Source organism: Salvelinus fontinalis, chromosome 39, assembly GCF_029448725.1.
Source record: "Salvelinus fontinalis isolate EN_2023a chromosome 39, ASM2944872v1, whole genome shotgun sequence".
In the NCBI taxonomy this organism is placed as follows: Eukaryota; Metazoa; Chordata; class Actinopteri; order Salmoniformes; family Salmonidae; genus Salvelinus; species Salvelinus fontinalis.
Window position 1 is genome coordinate 12820114 of NC_074703.1, and position 21682 is coordinate 12841795.

At 41.7% G+C, this 21682-nt stretch overlaps 3 protein-coding genes across 3 annotated transcripts; 2 read left to right on the forward strand and 1 right to left on the reverse strand.

Annotated features, from left to right (window-relative positions):
- Nucleotides 1-347: 347 nt before the first annotated feature.
- LOC129838274 (transmembrane 7 superfamily member 3-like) lies at nucleotides 348-14907 on the forward strand. Its single transcript, XM_055905129.1, has 12 exons — nucleotides 348-675; nucleotides 2498-2652; nucleotides 3537-3687; nucleotides 4198-4318; nucleotides 5507-5678; nucleotides 5812-5989; nucleotides 6528-6614; nucleotides 7052-7132; nucleotides 9902-10054; nucleotides 10199-10296; nucleotides 10473-10635; nucleotides 10756-14907. Exons 1-12 carry the CDS (start codon nucleotides 603-605, stop codon nucleotides 11007-11009), a joined length of 1686 nt encoding a protein of 561 aa, XP_055761104.1. The 5' UTR covers nucleotides 348-602; the 3' UTR covers nucleotides 11010-14907.
- A 175-nt stretch (nucleotides 14908-15082) lies between these two features.
- LOC129838275 (FGFR1 oncogene partner 2 homolog) lies at nucleotides 15083-17801 on the reverse strand. Its single transcript, XM_055905130.1, has 6 exons — nucleotides 17686-17801; nucleotides 16565-16718; nucleotides 16334-16451; nucleotides 16029-16171; nucleotides 15803-15916; nucleotides 15083-15689 (listed from the first exon to the last, which is right to left on the reverse strand). The coding sequence occupies exons 1-6, from the start codon at nucleotides 17700-17702 to the stop codon at nucleotides 15552-15554; spliced, it is 684 nt and encodes a 227-aa protein (XP_055761105.1). The 5' UTR covers nucleotides 17703-17801; the 3' UTR covers nucleotides 15083-15551.
- A 194-nt stretch (nucleotides 17802-17995) lies between these two features.
- LOC129838276 (mediator of RNA polymerase II transcription subunit 21) lies at nucleotides 17996-21140 on the forward strand. The gene is made up of 4 exons (XM_055905131.1): nucleotides 17996-18135; nucleotides 18429-18543; nucleotides 19761-19861; nucleotides 20353-21140. Exons 1-4 carry the CDS (start codon nucleotides 18094-18096, stop codon nucleotides 20530-20532), a joined length of 438 nt encoding a protein of 145 aa, XP_055761106.1. The 5' UTR covers nucleotides 17996-18093; the 3' UTR covers nucleotides 20533-21140.
- The last annotated feature ends 542 nt before the right edge of the window (nucleotides 21141-21682 follow it).

Here is a 21682-nt window from a genome sequence, read left to right on the forward strand (position 1 = left end):
GATTGGTTTTTCTAAAGTAAAATTGTATACAATTTTGGACCAGAGAATTTTGTCTGGATGCATTTCGGGTAATGAGAATTTTGTATGAAAATGTACAAAATCCTTTCGAAAATTAAACATGGATTAAAATATACACTTTGCCAAAAACTATACATCTTAGTCCTTAGAATGATAGTTGATTTTTGCAGATGCATCATGGTTTTGTAACTGAATTTGCTACAGATATGTTTAAAACTGGTTTCATGATAATCACCCAGTTGCTGTTTTGTTCGGTGATTTAATTAAATTTAAAATCAGTGCGAGGTTACAATCTCTGCGCTCTGGAACGTACACTAGGACTAGGGACTGGGACCTGCCCAGTTTGATTTGACGTCTCCTGGAGAAAGGAAGTGGCTTGCTTGCAGCAGTTGAAATTCGTAGTACGTTTGAGCGACAGGACGTGGTTGGAGTTGTTCCGCGGAAGCAACAACAGCAATTAAAACGAATTTGTAGCCACGCTATGTTGCACTGGCCTGTCGCAGGAAAGCCTTTATTGAATATCTCACCAAATGTATTGCAAGTGAATGTAGCAGACTAGAAGTAGGATCGTGGGCCTGAAGAAAATGATGTCCTCCTGGCTAATGTACATATTTGTATATGTATTGGTCTGTGATGGAGTTGTAGCACAACTGGAAAGTAAGTCGTGCTTTTAATCTTTTAAAATAAAATTGCCATTTGATGAACTTGTATAACTTTCAGATTACATGAAGGTTGCTGGCTGAAAGCCAATCATACTCTAGCTAACGTCTTATTGTTTTATATGAAGACGATATATACGCCTTCTTTGAATCAGAGATATCAACTCCACTAACTTAATGAATTGTTAACCATTCCTATGTTTGGAGATGTTACCTATTGTTGCAGTTAGTCTTCACATTGAGGCTGGAGAAATTTGAACCACTCTCAAATTCATAGATGGAACTGTGGATGCACGGGCTGATAGTCCATGACATGAACTAACGTTAACTAGTTGTATTTTGAAATGGCATTGTTTGTTTACAAAGACTCACTTATCAACAAAAACAAACAATGGAGTAAAACATCCTTATTGTTTGGGGTATGATGAGGTGAAGACAGTTGTACTAGTTGCTGGAAAAGGGGAAGCATAGCAGTATTCAATATGTCTTCAACAGTAAAATAGTTACGTGGAATTAGTCAGGGATTTCAAAGTAGGCTATTATTGTACATGGTAAAAACAGTTATCTTGCCCTCAATTTCATACCCAGGTTGTAAAGGCTATGTAAATGATACACCAAACATGATAACATTCTGATTGTATACACCCACTCTTACCATGCCAGTATGCACAGCATTCAAAAATAGATATTTCTCTCATGGACTCTAATTCCTTTACTACTACATATAATTGAAATGTAGGGCTAATTACACTGCAAGTGAAATGGTCGCTAGTGAGGCATCTTCGGATTGGCTCTAGTGAACAGATTGGATGCCATTGACATTTAATGCTTGTGAAAGCAGCAGGCATTAGGAATTGGCTGCTTATGTTTTTCCCCCCACATCTCATGTTAAACGAAAGGAAAAGAACCCAACGTGGCAGTCATGCTTCTTTTTCAGTCTAACCTTTGTATCGGTCACGATGAGAATACAGTATACCCTTGCGCAAATTACCCTTGTACCCTGACAAACCATCTCATGTGTTGGAAGATTCAACAGAGAGAGACAAGAGACCAGTGAGAAAGACAGGTGACAATTCAGGAGGTATGGACAGACAGAGACCAGAAAAGTAGACAGAAGGCTGCACAAATGAAGGGGAGCAAGAGAGTAGAAAGTAAAAAATCCATATGTAATACACAATCAGTGAGAACATCCAGTTGCCTATGTGGAGATTAGCTAAGCAGTGTCACAACATTTACAATACAATAGTTATGTTGTGTGAGGATCTGGCCTGCCTTGTTTTTGGTATATGTTGTGGATTGAAGGTGTCATTCTCAGATGTACTTACGATAGGCTCACATCCTGGATGATGTTGTCACAACCACAGGCGTAACCACATAGTCACAGCACCCTGTGCGAGATTTATCAGTGGGCCGTCAACGAAAATCAGAACAGCAGAACTGGAAAGACATTCACACTTACGGGTGAACCAACTCATAAAACATTTTAGAAAAAGGCTCAGTGCTGTTATCCTTGCAAGGTGAGGTATTGAAAACAGCGGTGTCAATATATTTTACCCCTACATTTTTTGGGGAAAAAGTATTACTTGTTCATCTCTTTCTCTGAGCAATTGTATTCGTATAAAATGATGTAATTTCCAAATTTGTTGAGTATAGAATATACTGTAGCTCAGTATTTGAATTTCTTAATTTATACAGTCATTTTGGCTCATCTTTATCAACAGTGTCAATAATTTCAGAACCCCACTGTATATAAATGACCCTAGTAACAGGTTGTGGATAGCCTGGGATGATAATGCTGTAACATATATTTCCTCTCTCAGATCGGGTGGTTTTCCTGTTCAACACCTTTCAGAATATGAATGTGAATGAGAACGAGACAGTGCAGGCAGTGGTCTCCAGAATCCCCCCTGAAGTGTCCTTTATCACCCTCCAGTTCCACACACAGCACAGCAATGCTACGCTGTCCTACACCAGGGTAAGACACTGGCTCACGCACAAACACACATGCTCACAGTAAAATAGATTTTTGTAATAGTCTAATTCAGGTCAGTGTTCATTCATTCAATATGACCTATTACCCTATCAAACATGTACGAACAAACACACACGATTGGCACTGATTGGTCCACTGACTTGTGGAGGGAAGTCAGATGATGTGGAAACAGACTGGTTGCTCATCATGGGAGGAAGACGGGGCATGAGGCAAGGGTAAGATGGGTTGACCAATCCTGGCCTTGGTCACAGAGATCCTTAGGGTTGGGTGAAGAAATAGTCGCCAATCACCCTATCACACACACCGTTTCTAGTGACCCACTTGCGACAGAGTCTTGTGAGATTTGCAGACACTCTGACTGAGTAGAGCTGTGGTCATGTGTTAGGCTGGTCACAAGCTCTTTGGTGCTGACGGAAAACTTTGAACGCCTTTCCCTCTTACTACTGAAAACACTTTGAACTAACTCAAAGTAGTCCTAACTCAAAGTAGTCCTAACTAATGGTGAGAATAGGCTAAAGCAGTTAACATGCTCTGACTGTAGTGAAATCAACAATGAAAACTGTCCCCAACTGTTAAGGGGAAAATGTACCAAACACAGCATAGACAGTTAATGAGTGTCATCTGGAAGTGAATATCACTACAAGTCATTCTTTCTCCACTGTCAAAACCATCTGGCAGGTATAGCCTACAGCTAGGTGAGAAGAGGTGGTCAGCTGGGTATCTGTGCACATTTCAGTTTTACTTTACATTACAGGACTGAATAAAGCAGTAATTTGGTGACTGATTTGGATAGATTAGGGCTGTGTTGTTGACTGACTATTTGAGTGATTTTCTGGTTGTCTGGTCTGGTTGACTACTTTGGGCAGATGCCAGGGCTGGGCCTCTTTCTAACAGCGGTGGACTCAGGCCTTCTCTCACCCCTGATCCCCGGTCAGACCAAGCTCTCCTGGTTCCTGCTGGCCCCTGATGGGGACTCTGTGGCCGGCACTGGGGTCATCCTCCCCTACACCAGCTCTGGTATGTATGCCCTTCCATCTCCGCTTCCCAAAATAATCCACCAATTCCTCTACAGTTTTAGGTGGCCTCCCACTATCTGTCAAGGGGCAACAGTATGTTACTTTACATCACTGTTAGCATTCCAGGATATTTTACCTCTCACTACTCACCCTCAATCCACCATTGTTTTAACCACTCAATATACCATGTCAAAAGAATAGCAAGAGTATCTAGTAGATGTGGAACCTGTTTCAAACAAACCCCAAAACAAAGAATGTCAGTTGGATTATTGAACAAAACAAATCGTCGACTGAGGACAAATTTCAAAGCTGTTTTGCCATCCACCAAACTGATTATGTCTGTGTAGAGTAATCTGCACTCTACAATTTCTCCACAGTCACCAGTAGGCCATCTGCATAGACCAATGGTACAAACTCTCAACAGTCTACTACTGCACTGTCAATGGACCTCAAGAAAAAAACAGTGACTTTTGATTGGCTGGTTTTAATTACGTGTTTTCTCTCTCTGCAGACCCAGTCCCTGGAGCTTGTAATCTGGAGTTTGACCTGGACATTGACCCAAATGTCTATCTCCACTACAACCTTTTTGAGACTACTATCCACTTTGCACCTGCAAATATTGGATATTCAAGGTAACAACACATTAGAGGGTTTATATATGAGCATCGTGGATTTAACCACTTCTGTCTCACTGCAAACAAATGTGAGGCAGGGCACACTCTGCATATGTTTTTGATTATATGTTTTAAAGTTAACCCCGGTGAAAAGCCAACAATTAGCCAAAGAAATAGTCCTGTGACTGAAAGACAATGCATTCTTATGAGTGCATTATGTGCTGTCCTACATTTGTGTGGCTTTCGTTGTGGTGGAAGCAGAGTAAGACATTTCTTAATGCTAGGGCTCTGGCTAGGAATGTGCTTTAATAGAGAAAATAGATTTACCCACAAGTGGTGAGGTACAGTGATTGGAACCCAACCTCTTCAGAATTTTTGGATGGGGAAATCATTGATATTTTCTTATGTAAATAAAGAAAATACTTTGTTGCTATTAATCTGGCTATGGTGTGAAAATTATCATAAGAGTTGGCAAGACAGCCCAAACAGATCTGTTGACCAGGCTATGGGAAGTGCTGGCTCGCATTACACGGACTGCAGAGCGGAAACAAACACCCACAATCTTCCTGTTAAAATGTTAGTGGTCTGTAGACTGAACTGTATCTAAATTTACCTGGAACAAAAATAAACTGATATTTTGAAAAGCAAAAGACCAGGGAGTCTGGGGTGGTCTGTGGCAAAACATTTTTGTTGTTGAATGAGACAAAAGTGATGGGAACACTTATTTTGCGTAGTCTCTAAATTATATATATTTTTTAAAGAAAGAGACTACGGCCCTTTCTGTTGCATTTTCATATTGCTGTGTTTATTATTATTTGTAACAGCCCTTCTGAGCCATCTTATTTCATTGTGAAAAATATATGTTAAAAAATTGTTATAAAAAAAAATCAACATTTCTGTTTTAAAGCTAGAATCCTTAATAGGTGAAAGTGCCATGTCCGTTTCGGATATTACAACAACAACGAAGTTACTGTAAACAACCACTGTTTTTCTCATCTGACATCACTGCACACGCAGTGATAGAACAGCCAAGTATGCAGCGCAATTTTTTTTACCACGCTGCCAGACTCTTCTCTGTTGTCATCAACAAAACAATAACAAAGGCACTGGGGCGAACAGTGTCATTGTTTCCCCAAATGCACATTCGTACTTTAAAGCAAACTTTCAGAAACCATTGTGAACTGACCTCTGTTGGCACCTCTTCAGGGGCTCCAATCCGCCTGCCTGTGACACTGAAGTGGGTGAAAACACTCGCTGGCGCCTGAGGTACGACATCTACCAGTTCTTCCTGCCTGAGAGCGACCTATCAGAGCAGAGCCTCATCACCAGCATCCAGAGTGTGGCCAGTGTGCAGACCATGAGAGAGCATGGGGAAAGGGTGAGTTGATAACAGTGTGAATGTAGTGCAAAATGGACATGTATAAAAATACAGATTGTGATTTTAGACTGTGAACTTGCTGGTTGTGGTGTAATGGTATGGTGAGCTTTTATCTTTTTTTTTCTCCCTGTAGCTCATGACACTATCATCCAATGATAAGACAGAGGTAGTGTTTAGCTCCATCCCGGGCCAGGGTGTTATCTACTCTGTCATAGTCAGAGACCCAGTGCTTAACACCTCTTCCTCGTATATCCCTGTCCACACCTACGCCTGCAGCTTCTCCTCCACCCTGGATGGCTGTGACACTCTGGGTAAGTGGGACAACCAGCACTGGGCCAAAAGGGTCTTTTTGCAGGGAAACGTCAGTCAATATATGTCCATAAATGAGACATTTCCAAAGATATCTGAGTATTCCTGTCTGAATTCCCGGGGCCTTTTTCAATGAGACTTGTTGTTGAGTGGAACGAGAGCATAATGTCATTCTACACAGACATTTACTATACTGCAATCGTTCTGGCTGAGACCTTGAGGGCTATTTCCGTGGAAATCTTATGGAACCTTGAAGGACAGCATGCATTTAAGACCAGGGAAGATCAACACAAGTCCCCTGGGAATATGTTGTCAGCTGAATTCAGTTTCTACTTTGATTAGCAACTGACTTATGAACCCAGATGTCAACTCTCGTCAACAGTAACAAACTGTAACGGAGCAATAAGCAATTTCAGAGCAGGAGAAAGAAGACAAACAGTTGACACAGGGTCTGCTGCTCTTGTTAGACCAACAACAAGTTAGACCAACTATGGGGAAAGACAGAATGACTAAAGGTTGATGTACTTTCTTTTCTTCTAGGGAAGATATCCGCAAGGATCTTCTTCACCATCGCTGGTTTAGCTGGCCTCTTCGTGTGCTTCTTTGGTCACTGCTTCTTCAAATGTGGTGAGTAGGGGGAAACAGGTGTTGACTTACCACGTTTTCCACTACATCACTGGAAGATAAGTCTGGGAAGTCGAGGGCTTTTCCTCCCTATAGAACAGCAGTAATAAATAGCCGCTCCCAACTAGCTGTATCCCAGTTATTTATGGTTTGTGAAAGTCCAACTCTCATTTAAAGTTCATGCCAGCCAGCTAATGAAAATATGGGCTGGAGGTTAAAGGTCTTGTTGTAAACTGTTGCTCCCACATAATATGCAAAAACAATGTGAAAGAAAAATAATAAATACTCTTCGCTGGTCATGTTTTTAGTCCAGTAGCAGGTTTAATCTGGGTCTGGGAAACCAGTTGTAGATGTCATGCTAGAAAATGTGTGTTTACTGTGTTGCTCTCCCGTATGAAACTTTCCTCCCTTGTTCCCCTCTCTCTCTTCCTCTCTCTTAGAGCTATTCTGTATGGGCTTTGTCTTTGCAGCGTTTCTTTTTTTTGTCCTGATCACAAGAACTACAAAACTGGACTATGACAGTAAGTTTAAGTGATTTCTAATGAACATAAGAAGATTGTTGACCTTGTCAGCCAGGTTGATAAGGATATTAATTATGTAGTTTTTTCTATAGTAAACATTGGCTTCAGTTTATTTGGTCATATGCTTGCTCAGTTCTCTCTGTACTCCCGCTGTAGTTTTTAATTAGTCTCCAAAGCATACAGTATTTTGGAATGAAATTAGCCATACAAACTGTCTTTGTGGCAAGACAAATTGCATTAATTGTCACAGGTCACTCATAAATGCAAATTAGATAGTCATGCCATATGAATATGATTCCCCACCCCCCCACCCCCAATTATCCTATTTTCATTTGAAAGCTCCAGTCAGTGCCACCTGAAAGCATAGAGTTTTTCTGTGATTCAATCAGGTCAGCTCAGGTGAAAGAAACTCCTGTTGGTCTCATTAACTGAGAAATGCAATCAGATTAGCCATTGCTAAATCAGTACAGTTGTTACAGTATGGAGATAAGTGATGATATGGGACATGTGCCCCACATGCCATCTAAAAGGCCTAGCAAAATGTCACAAATGCATTTTATGCTTATCTTACAGTTTGTGTATGTTGATTTGGAGAAACCTAGAATGGCTTGCATTGGTGTTCGTGCTCCCCATATGCAAGGTGATGTCAGTGTTGGCTTGTACAGTGAGGGGGGAAAAGTATTTGATCCCATGCTGATTTTGTACATTTGCCCACTGACAAAGAAATGATCAGTCTATAATTTTAATGGTAGGTTTATTTGAACAGTGAGAGACAGAATAACAACAGAAAAACGCATGTCAAAAATGTTATAAATTGATTTGCATTTTAATGAGGGAAATAAGTATTTGACCCCTCTGCAAAACATGACTTAGTACTTGGTGGCAAAACCCTTGTTGGCAATCAGAGGTCAGACGTTTCTTGTAGTTGGCCACCAGGTTTGCACACATCTCAGGAGGGATTTTGTCCCACTCCTCTTTGCAGATCTTCTCCAAGTCATTAAGGTTTCGAGGCTGACGTTTGGCAACTCGAACCTTCAGCTCCCTCCACAGATTTTCTATGGGATTAAGGTCTGGAGACTGGCTAGGCCACTCCAGGACCTTAATGTGCTTCTTCTTGAGCCACTCCGTTGTTGCCTTGGCCGTGTGTGTCGGGTCATTGTCATGCTGAAATACCCATCCACGACCCATTTTCAATGCCCTGGCTGAGGGAAGGAGGTTCTCACCCAAGATTTGACGGTACACGGCCCCGTCCATTGTCCCTTTGATGCGGTGAAGTTGTCCTGTCCCCTTAGCAGAAAAACACCCCCAAAGCATAATGTTTCCAACTCCATGTTTGACGGTGGGGATGGTGCTCTTGGTCATAGGCAGCATTCCTCCTCCTCCAAACACGGCGAGTTGAGTTGATGCCAAAGAGCTCCATTTTGGTCTCATCTGACCACAACACTTTCACCCAGTTGTCCTCTGAATCATTCAGATGTTCATTGGCAAACTTCAGACGGGCATGTATATGTGCTTTCTTGAGCAGGGGGACCTTGCGGGCGCTGCAGGATTTCAGTCCTTCACGGTGTAGTGTGTTACCAATTGTTTTCTTGGTGACTATGGTCCCAGCTGCCTTGAGATCATTGACAAGATCCTCCCCTATAGTTCTGGACTGATTCCTCACCTTTCTCATGATCATTGCAACTCCACGAGGTGAGATCTTGCATGGAGCCCCAGGCCGAGGGAGATTGACAGTTCTTTTTTTTTTCTTCCATTTGCGAATAATCGCACCAACTGTTGTCACCTTCTCACCAAGCTGCTTGGCGATGGTCTTGTAGCCCATTCCAGCCTGGTGTAGGTCTACAATCTTGTCCCTGACATCCTTGGAGATCTCTTTGGTCTTGGCCATGGTGGAGAGTTTGGAATCTGATTGATTGATTGCTTCTGTGGACAGGTGTCTTTTTATACAGGTAACAAGCTGAGATTAGGAGCACTCCCTTTAAGAGTGTGCTCCTAATCTCAGCTCGTTACCTGTATAAAAGACACCTGGGAGCCAGAAATCTTTCTGATTTGAGAGGGGATCAAATACTTATTTCCCTCATTTAAAATGCAAATCAATTTATAACATTTTAAAGATTTTTTTGTTGTTATTCTGTCCATCACTGTTCAAATAAACCTACCATTAAAATTATAGACTAATCATTTCTTTGTCAGTGGGCAAACGTACAAAATCAGCAGGGGATCAAATACTTTTTTCCCTCACTGTATGTGTTAGTCATAGAGGATGGCGGTAAGCGTATGAATTCAGAATTACACACTCGAACCCTAATGTGATTTGGTCAATGGTGGAGCTGATGGATGGATGTCAGAACTCATCCAGGATGCAATTGGAAACTTCCCCAGTGCACAACACACAGTTCAGTTTGAAACAACACATTTCTGCATAGAACAAACATCTCACTGTAAAAGCACGTTCCAGTAATTAAGTTGGCGCACGGGTTCCAACATGCTGAAGAGCACATGATTTAGTGTAAAGACAATTTAAAGAATGTTAATCTATCTGTAGAGCAGTTGAGTTTAGAATTGATGGAGAAATTCCTGGACTTGCTTTCATTTATTTGGGGTGAGTCTGAGTTGGACCCCCTGCCAGAAGCTCATTCTTCTATGGCTCTATGAAAAATAAAGATATTTGTCCAACTCCCTCTCCGTCTGACCCTGACAGAAGTGTCTGTGTTTCCTCCCTGCAGTCCGCCTGACCCTGACAGAAGTGTCTGTGTTTCCTTCCTGCAGTCCGCCTGACCCTGACAGCAGTGATTGGCGTAGTGGGGGGAGTTATCCTGGTGATGAGCTGGTGGCGCTTCGGCTCAGTTATGTCCTGTGTCGTCGTCGTCGGTCTCATGCTGGGGTTCCTCATCTCCTCCATTGTCTTCTTCACGCCTGTCGGTAAAAGAACCAAAAAATACCTACATCAGATTATAATTTATTTGATTGACTAGTTCAAGCAGGATAATGCTCAATCAGATGAATGTTGTATGACACAGGAAGTATTGTAACAACGTTGTAAAAAAATTCTCATCACTTCCTCAGGTGACATACAGGTGTTCCGTTCGAATGTGGTGTTCTGGGTGACGTTCAGCTGCATCGTGGTGGTGGTACCGCTCTTCTTTGTCCGCTGGCCAAGAGAGGTAGGCCCTGATCCCTGCCCTTCTGCACGTTCCTTAAAGTGGCTGTCCAATTCAACGCCATAGTCCCCTCCCACTTTAAACTCAAGAAGGGCTTAGAACTTTCAAAGATTTGGGATGACAAATGTGGAAATGGAGCATATGGGTAATATTGCTGTGTGGGTGTTATCTGTCTGCAGGGTAACATCACTACGTGTGGTGTAGCTGGAGCCTATGCTGTGGTGCTGACTGTGAATGCTTACATCTATACCAGCCTATCCTACATCACTCTTAACATTCTCAAACGCTTCCTCAACGACAACTTTAGCAAGGCCTTTACTGATGTGCCTTTCCAGGACATTGGTGAGTAAAATCACTTCAGAGAGTTATTGTTTTATTTAACCTGCAGGCATGACTTATGTTGGGCACCTGATTTTGACCTACCTTTCAACCTAACATATTTTTGTCCTCTTGGTATTCCAGATTTCATCATGATCACAGTGTGGGTGGTTCTGGGTGTGTCTGGTATCGTGCTACAGCTCTACCGGGAACGCACACGGCCCTTCTTCCCCCCCAGCCCTTACCTCATGTGGCTGCAAGAGCGGGAGCGCCGCAAGACCAATGTTCTCGACCCAAGCCACCACACGTCCTCAATCCCTTCCCGTCTCCTCGCCCGTGCCCGACAGTTGACTGGCAGGAGAGAGTCCGCTGGCGAGCGCACACCCCTCCTCCTTTAAACCCACCCACTCAACTTAGACCCATTTTACCCAGCCAGGTAGACAGATTCACCCCACTAGGAGGGTGCTATGGGGTATGGGCTCTCTATCTACAGGGAAGCACCATTGCGTTTGGAGTCTTTCTATTCCAGGTTATGGATGTTTTGATTCCATTGATGATGGTAACAGTTCATTAAGGTATTATTTATATATGCTGTGGGAGGAACTTTGCCATAAAGTGCACACAGAATTTTCAAAGCATTATTTTTGAGCATGATTTGTTTCACTTCCTCAGTCTTGTGGTATTTGGAAGCATTTTCTTAGAGGGTACTGAGGAAGCTGTTACCGCTGCCACTTAATATTGTACCAAAATAGTTGGGCACCATCTCTCCTAGTACATCACAGTTCCTTTAAACAACAAGGGTTACAGCATACCGGTATGGGCAACATATGTGTTTTAATAGCACTGAATAGCACAAGAAAAATTTTGGAACAGTAAGATGGAGACGCATCATGCAGCCAGTCATTTTGAGGGGGCTTTGACAGCAACTTTTGGTAGGTGGGTATTCATTTTAGTGTAAAAGTAAGTATACTTTGTTTATCTTAACTTCTTCTGGCTGCAAGCCCGAGGCCGCCCACAATATGACAACAGCCACTTCAAGTGCAGGGCGCGAAATTCAAAATATATTTTTTTGAAATATTTAACTTTCACACATTAACAAGTCCAATACAGCAAATGAAAGGTACACATCTTGTGAATCCAGCCAACATGTCCATTTTACAGCGAAAACAGCGCGTATATTTATGTTAGCTCACCACCAAATACAAAAAAGGACAGACATTTTTCACAGCACAGGTAGCATGCACAAAGCCAACCTAACTAACCAAGAACCAACCAAACTAACCAACAAACAACTTCATCAGATGACAGTCTTATAACATGTTATTCAATAAATCTGTTTTGTTTGAAAAATTTGCATATTTCAGGTATAAATCATAGCTTACATTGCAGCTACAATCAGAAATTGCACCGAAAGCAGACAGAATAATTACAGACACCAATGCCAAATACCTAAATACTCATCATAAAACATTTCTGAAAAATACATAGTGTACAGCAAATGAAAGACAGGCATATTGTGATTCCAGCCAATAATTCCGATTTATTAAGTGTTTTACAGCGAAAACACAATATAGCGTTATATTAGCTTACCACAATAGCCAGAAACACAAGCCATTCCCCAGCAGTAAAAGTTAGCGATCGTGACAAACCAGTAAAAGATATAGAATTTTTGACTAACCTTGATATTCTTCATCAGATGACAGTCCTATAACATCAGGTTATACATACACTTATGTTTTGTTCGAAAATTTGCATATTTAGAGCTGAAATCAGTGGTTATACATTGTGCTAAGGTAGCATCTTTTTCCCACAACGTCCGGATATTTTTCTGACACACATATTCTGACCAAATAGTTATTCATAAACATAACTAAAAAAGACATGTTGTATAGGAAATGATAGATCCATTAGTTCTTAATGAAATCGCCGTGTTGGAATTCTAAAAATAACTTCATTACGACATACAGCTTCGGTATAGCTAGAGTACCCAAAAGCTAGGCGCCAACAACTAGTTCACATGTACGACAGATATATGAAATAGCGTCATAAAATGTTTCCTACTTTTGCTGATCTTCCATCAGAATGTTGTACAAGGCGTTCTTTGTCAAGAACAATCGTTGTTTGGATTTAGAACGGCCTCTTTCCCTCTCGATTTAGCAAGCACACTAGCCAAGTGGCACGAATCTCTCCATGTCAACAAACGGAAGAGAACGGAACACGGCAAAACTCGCGAAAAAATTGCAATAATCTGATTAAACTATATTGAAAAAGCATACTTTACGATGATATGGTCACACGTATCGAATAAAATCAAAACTGGAGATAGTAGTCGCCTATAACGAAAGCTTTTCATAAGGCAAATCCAGGTCCCTCCTCGCGCCTTCCTGAAAACAGGAAATGGGTGACACGTCATTCCAAGAGCTGTTATTCCACTTCAGACCAAGATAAACACCCCATTTCTTCTCTCACCGCCTCTTGACATCCAGGGGAAGGTGTATGACGTGCATTTATACTAATACGTATCATGCCCATTTATAGGCAGGACCTAGAAGAGAGCATAGTTTTCAGACTTTCCACTTCCTGGTCAGGAAGTTTGTGCCAAAGGAGTTCTGTTTTACTCACAGATATAATTCAAACGGTTTTAGAAACTAGAGAGTGTTTTCTATCCAATAGTAATAATAATATGCATATTGTACGAGCAAGAATTGAGTACGAGGCCGTTTGAAATGGGCACCTTTTATCTGGCTACTCAATACTGCCCCTGCAGCCTAAACATGTTAATACCACTCAATGAAATTGGAGGGCATATGTCCCCCCAGTTTTAATGGGTATGACACCACTGTCAGGGAGTTCTGGGTATGCCCATTTAGGCTCCAATGGCTGTAAATTGTTTTTAATGTTTTGTCAACATTTTCATATGCAAACTGTCACTTTTACACCATGTTTTGTAAAACTATTTAGAGGCCACTTTTTTTTCTCTTTGCTTTTTACAAATATAAACAATTACATTTTTAATTAATATGAGAGCTGTTATATTGAAATAGGCATGTGTTTAGGGGACCCTTTTTGTGAAACGTAGTTGTTGAATCAAACACTATTAGTGGTATGGGTGGGAACTTGCAGCCTAAAATGTATCCTCTTGATTTCATGGACATGTTTGATAGCACTCTAAAATCATAAACCACAAGTGGTAGGTGTAGGTGGATCCTGAGCACTGATGTTTATAGGAAATGGTGATATAGCCAAGCCCTTCAGTATTTCCTGAAGTGTTAAGCAGTAGCAGGAAGAGCAAACGACAAGTGCCACAGCCTCTATTGCTCTGTCAGGTGGCCTAACGCTTCATTAAAGTGGGCTTGCTGCTTATGTTCTCTATTGCCAGCTTTTGTTTGGTAAAGCATTTGTGTTTCCCCTATGACTTTTTTTTAGCAGTGGTGCAAGGGTAGCTGGGTGGGTGCATTGCTAGTATTGTAAGCACAATGTCCTGCCAGCTGTTCCCATAGACCTCCAATCATTTGAGCCAATGACTATTCCTTTAAAAGCACGCCTCTGCAATTTATTGCAGTGGTGGACCACCGCTAAATGAACCTAGGGGAAACACTGATTTTAAGGGAGTCCAATATGTGTCTTCTGAGACTTTTCTTTAGGTTCTTTGTCTCATTACCCACTCAGTATGAAAAGCTGGCTTGAGGCATTAATGATGTGTACAGGAGTTTGCCTGCAGTCACATGACATGGATTATTAATGCATTCCATGACCAATGTCAGTTTTTCCTCCAGATGTAATATTGAAGCTTGATTAAGTGGATCATTTAAGAGATTATTTTTCCTCTTGTGCAAAACAAGGTATCCTCAGATGCAGTGTAATATCCCACCAGTGATTTTGTAAATCCTCGCCATTTGCACACGATAGGATGTTGAATTAAAATTTGATAGGAAATGAATTGATCTTTTATGATTATCACCTGACAGGATTCAGATTAGGAATAGTGTCAAGGATGAAAGATTGAAATGCAAGTAGAAATGGCCATTTCTACTTTTCTCAGTCTCCAAACCAAAACGCACAGGGGTGTGAGGCCGACATTGTAAAGTTATAGCCATACTGTTGAAATGCCTCACTAGGAAATGCTTCTATGCACTAAGATTACTGATGAAGCTTTCTTAAAAGTTAAGGTTGCCTTCCAGTATTTTTCACTGCAGCTGTTAGGTACTTACCGTGTCATGTTTTAAAATGGGCTGTTTGTCTGTGTTTCTGTTTTGTGTGAGAAATGATTTGATAAATTGTTTTTCCTAAAAATCACTTGTTCATTTCTCTGCTCCTCTGTTCCCAAAATGTGTCATCAGTTAAGTTGTGATGTATCATGGTGCAACCATTAGGTCCAATTTAGTCTACATACAGTAAGTTGTGCATTCAAACGAGTCCTGTTCACGCATACGGTATTTCCACCTCTGGGTTTCAGCTGGAGGGCACTAGCCAAACTTTAACGTGTTTTATTGTCATTCAACAGCAGCACTTTAACGCATTCACACTTTAAAACCCCACAGGCTCATCAGATAGCACAATGCGTGCCAAAACAAAAAATGCATGACAGACTACACCGCTGGAGGATTTTCCCATTTGTCTCAGAGGCTTCCTAATGTATACCTCCATTGTAGTGTGACAGGTGGGCGGCAGTATGACCTGGGGCATCGTTCATTGTTGAGTGCCCTCTGGGAGTCTGTGTGGCTGTAGGTGATTGGGGGGGCATGGGCTGTACAAGGTGGCATATATATATATATATACATACACACACACACACACACACACACACACACACACACACACACACACACACACACACACACACACACACACACACACACACACACACACACACACACACACACACACACACACACACACACACACACACACAGTCTCTTCAAGCTAGTGTTGGTGTGGGCCTAACTCTTCCGCAGGCTGATGTCGGCGCTGGTCAACAGGGCAGACAGGGATGTGCTATCCGAGACCTCCTCTCTCGTCAGAACTAGGAAGGCCTCTTGACTGATCCCTAGCAGCTCGCGAAGACCACTGTTCTCCAGCTGCCCAAAAAAAACATGTATACATTTTTAATAGTATGTTTGAAATAGTACTGTTAGTACTCAGTCAATGCTTTTAGTAAACAGTGAGAATACAGACAACCTGTGTGACTCACCTCTAGTTGCTTGATCCTCTCCTCGTCTTCACACAACCTCCCCTCATCCACTTCGATAGCTTTCCTCATCACCGTAGCCATCTCGTTGATCTTGTCTATGTGCGCTTGCATTTCCTGCAGAGTCAAAATAGAAACTATATAAATATTTGCTTTGAACTTCCTCGATACAAAAGGAAAGGGTAGCTCCTGAGTATGATGTGACACTAGAAGAGGGTGGGTCACTCACAGTGGTGTGCTGCTCCTTTAATTGGGTGACAATGGCTGGGTCATCCTTCTTACTGGCCATGAGGAGTCTGAAGACCTGCTCCCTGTATTTAGTCATGATGAGCTCTATGGCCGACTGGTGTTCCTCCAGGGATGTTCTCAACTCTGCAGGGAGAGAAGACATGGATACACACATTATACTCACACTTTGTGGATTTATCCAGACAGGTTACTTTTTCAACTGGTAATATGCCTGTATTATGAAACCAATAAACAGAGTAGCTTAATTTGTTTTTCAGCTTATCGCACTCTCACACACTGCGCTACCTTTGTTTTCCTGCTGTAGGTCACGGATCTGCCGGTTTTCCTGCTGGATGCCCATGACGAGGCTGGAACGGGGCCGATGCCGGGCCACCTGGTTCAGCGATTCAATCTCCTCCTGATACTGCAAACAGAAACACAGAACTCCAGTCAACTTAGCTCAACAAAGGTCAGTTAAAGGCAAGTGTGTACCCTTTCCAACACCAATCAAAAGAGCTGCACCACCAGTGACATTACCTGTTTCATGGCCTCCACCCTCTTGTTAAGGGACGTTGTCTGTTCGATAAGTACCTCCGCTGCATTGTCATGGTTGCGAAGTCTTTCCACCAGCGACTTGGCGTCTGACAATACATTTTCTAATGAACACGTCATCCCCGTTTGAAAAGTTACACTGGAAGGAAAATAAAAAAGGTTAAGATGTCACTAAAGCCTCACCAAACATGAATACATTATTACATTTCTCCCCCTTCTCCCTAGAATGTGCACTTGCTCACTGCCCCTCAAGGATTTGAAAGCATTGGATTGGTATAAGAATGTTCTAGACTAGAGGGAGATCCAACCATATTTATCATATCAGTCCTAAAGTAACTTAGAGGAAGACTTAAGATCTAAGGCAAAGTTACTCATCATGCAAGGCTACATCTTGGCATCCATTACATAAATACCTGACTCAGATCTTGGCACATAGGTCCTGAGCTTTTCAAAATGCATGGACTAACAGTCTGACAGAGTCACCATATCCAAACAATACTAAACATCATGATCTGGACCCTCATTCATGTACCTTTACTGCCTAAGTAGCTAGCTAACTCGTATCTCCCGGTCAGCAGGGGCGTATTCATTACGTAAACCGTTACCCTTCAAGAACCAAACGGAAGCAAACAGAGAATAACGAGAGTTTCTACTGGACAAGTTAAGGTAGGTCCTGCCCCGTTTGCTTCCGTTTAGGAAACGTTTTACAATATAATCGGCGTAATGAATACGCCCCTGGTACAGCTAACCTTCAGAGTTTGTCTCTGACCAGTGGACATCAGAAGGATGTTTGCAAAATATTCGAACGGAGTACTTTAGCTAGCTGATAACCTACCTTTCCTTCCAAGCACGCTTAATCGGAATGATGTCGTTAGGCAGTTGTCAGTCAGATACTAGCTAGCTATCGTTACAGCTAGCGGATCAACAAGGTTAACGTTAGCTATTTAGATGCTACGGAAATCAGGTGAATCAGTCACTGAAAATACAAGCAAACAAAAGCTGAAAGAGTCTAATGTTGGCATTGTATTTAATTGAAATTTGATATACTTAGCTGTCAGAAGAAAAGTGAAATTACACATAAAACAAACCAATACTCGTAGATTTACCTTAGCGATAAACTCATTAGCCAAGCGGCACAGTTCCTGTTGTTACTGCTGCAGTCTGGGAAAAGTATGGGCACGTTCTTCAGATCAGAAGCTTTTTATTTATTTATTTATTTATTTATCGCCTCCTATAATTCCAGTTAGAATTTCTAGGTCTATCAGACACTTTTCCCCATTCGGATACTGATTTCATTATACACATTATATAGTTAAATAAAGGTTACATTAAAAAAAGGTATAATGATAATACATATATATATATAACATATCTGATACTCCTTTCCCAGTTTTGTTTTGTTTTCTTTGATTTTCTTTCATTGTTCGTTGTGTACTCCAACCTGCGGATGGCAACAACACGCTAAGAAACGTCTTGTCTGTCCGGAAATCCAAGGCGAAGGAGAAACAACAAAGATGGCGGACAGGCTAACGCAACTTCAAGATGCAGTCAATTCTGTATGATTCATTTTTCATTTCGCTATTAGTACACCCCACAAATTATTTAATGCTCAGCAAATTGTCATGTTACGTTTAGATTGACTGACTTCTTAGTATTTGCAAGTGGACTAGGCTGAATAATGACAGCTAGCTAGTTGGCTAAGTTCTCTTTTATTGGTATCTCGGTTGCAAAGTTTGCTGAGTTAACTTTAGTTACCTAACAAATAATCACGTTAATGTCTTATGATTGTGTTAAATCAATATTCTCTCGTGACAATATGTCCATGATATGTGTTTTTGATGTCATTCAGCTTGCTGATCAGTTTTGCAACGCAATCGGGGTGCTGCAGCAGTGTGCGCCGCCAGCTTCGTTCAGCAACATACAGACAGCAATCAACAAGGACCAGCCATCGAACCCCACTGAGGGTAAGGACCTGTCAGATATCAGACCCAAGTTGGATACCACCGTTTGCTACAATTCAAATGTTATTTGTCACATGCGCTGAATACAACAGGTGTAAACCTTACAGTGAAATGCTTACTTACAAGCCCTTAACCAGCAATGCACTGGTGTCAGAAGTGGGTTGTACTCCACAGAAATAGAATCCTTGATTCTATTTCTATGATGTACTCTCCTGTGATGCTGTTGGAGGTAAGGACGGACATAGGAAGTGTTGATAATTGGATAATGGAGAAGGGCGAGCCGGTCAAGGATCGATTCAGACAAGGTGATAAATTGTATGACAAGCGACAGTTTAATTATGAGTAAAGATATCTGGTACAAGCGTATACGGTCTCGTTCCTTCGGCTCATAGAGAACCTCCAGAAAAAGCCCAGATAACAGAGTGCATATACATTTTATACAGTACAGAAAGTAGGTTGAGTCTGGAAGTTCTGGTCCTCTGGTTGGTTCTGATGAGTTGGGCGAGGTCTCCTTCAGGCTAGTATCACTGTCCCATTGGCTCTGAGTAGAGTTCTTTGTCTTCAGAAATGTTCAGACTGAAGAGGAGTTTTTGTGTTTGCGTAGATGTTCCTGTCTTATCTGTGTTTATGAAAGGTTTACGTCAGCCCTCTGTCCTTGGGTATGTGTGTGTCTCAGTACCTCGTGAAATACGGTACCAAGCACCCTTTTCTTGTCAGTGTTTATAAAAGGTCTATGTCAGCCATCTGTCTCTGGGTGTGTGTGGGTCTCATTATCTGCTTTATGAGTTTGTGAGAAACCCTGTTTTGAAAGAAGTTAGTTATAACAATGTAATAGGGATATGCTTGTGTTATATTAAATGGTATTTATTACAGAAGGCACTTGAAAGAAAGTTGGAGTGCTTCCAGTTCTTTGGGGTTTGTATAACGAACCTAGCCAATGTAAGTCTGTTACAACCTTCCCCATGTTGGAGCAGTGTGTTTGCCTTAGGACAGGGTGACCCAATTTCGATAGACACACTCTTGCCATTCGCTTACATTATGTTAGCCACTAGCAATGTAAATCATTTGACACTTTGCTGATACAAATTTAATCTAATTTTGCACAAATATATTACAATTTGTCAGAAATCATGACATTGACCGGACAGCACTATTTGCATATGAAAAGTTTACGGATTACACCTTTTAATTTGAAATGTGGTTGTTTTTTCTTTCCCTAGAGTATGCCCAACTATTTGCTGCACTGATTGCCCGGACAGCTAAGGATGTGGATGTGCTGATTGACTCACTGCCTAGTGAGGAGTCCACGGCAGCTCTACAGGTATGGAGGCTGAATTTACTCCTGTGATTCAACGGGAGTGGAAAACCACCAACTAGAGTGCCATTCCCATGTTGAAAATTATTATAGTACGTTCTTTCAAGTGAAAGCGATAGTTCACTTCTAATTCTGTATTGCTATACTCTTACTTTGGAAATAGCATGTGGGGCCTGGGGAGGATTGGCTGGAATCTGTAACTACTTTGGTTGCAATCCAAGTCAGACTTGCAAGTGGCTATCATTAGCATTGGTTACCATAGCCCTGCCCCGGACATACAAACAAATAGCTTTGGTAAATCACCTTATAAGAAGTGTAGGTGGGAATATTGACTCTCCACTCTCACTTTGGCACACATTACTTCAATGAGTTCACACTCAAATAACTACAATTTCTATGCATTTTGTATGGAGATTTGATCAACTTTCTTTGCTTCCTCTTTTTCCCCTCACCCCCTCTCTCACCTTTCTTATCTTACTCCCTGCCCCTCTCCCTAGGCGGCCAGTCTGCGGCAGTTGGAGGAGGAGAATCATGATGCAGCGGCACGTCTCGAAGAGGTGGTATACCGAGGGGACTTGCTACTAGAGAAGATCCAAAGCGCCCTGGCTGATATTGCTCAGTCACAACTTCGTACTCGCAGTGGAGGGCCCAGCCAGACCACACCGCCTGAATCATGACCCCACACAACATGGGGCAAAGACATTCTCACATCACATCACTTTCTCACATAAACTCACCAGAGGGTGCAAATGTGTGCAGGAAATCAAATAAAGAGCCCATCTGAACAGCTGACCTCTCAAGGTGAATCTATGGAAAATACTTCTCGCAATATGTGAGTGGGACATTGGGAAGTTGGTGCTTGGGGAATTCAGTGAGGCCATGAAGTTGGTGCTTGGGGAATTCAGTGAGGCCATGAACTCACATGTTCCTTTACACAAGGACCTTGAGTTCTGCCAGCAAGGAACTGTTTACCCTGTCCTTTTCTTAGCACACTCTATTTTGGATTAAACAGCACTGCTCCGGCATCAACATCTGCTGTCATTTTCTTAACACTGGTTATTTTGAGGATGCTAGTTAAGGGTCTGCTGTTGGTAGACATTTTTGTACATACTGAAAGAAACTGGTAAAAATAACAACAATCCTAAATTGATAGAAGCCCATTTTACATGCTGCATGCCAGTAAATAATAACGCTTTACATGCAAGCCCTGTTGTGTTTTAGAAAGTAATGTTTTGTATTTTATACCAATGTTTATTTCAAGGCATAAATGGCATTTTAAAATTAAGTCAAGTGTTTGCATTTTATGTGGGATGTTAGTGCTGCACATTTTGATATGCAACACAGACAAACCTTGGCCCCACAGAAAGATGGCTTTCAGAATGCTCCTGTTTTTTAAAGTCTTTTATACTGAGTGGATTCGATTAAGCAGCCCGGATTGAACCAGGCTATGGCCCATCACGTGACTGGGCGAACTCAGTGAGGGAGGTGCACCCTGCTCAAATCGAACGGTAATCTGCGCAGCTCGGTGATATTGTCACCATTGTGCATCATTCAGAAACATGCTATTTTCCATCAAACTAGTTTTCATTGGGACGGCAGATAAACCCTTACAATCAAAAGTAATACATTTGCATGTGAAAAGACAATCCTACTCATTACTACACATGCTTATCCTACATCACTTTTGTTTTGAGCAAATTTGGTACCTGGCTCACCACAGGGAGACAGCCCAGTTTCAAAACGAATGCAAACAACGCTAACCCAATTCCCCCGGCACATAATTAAACTCCTTCACTAGCTGGGAAACCGGCCTTCAACGTTTAATAG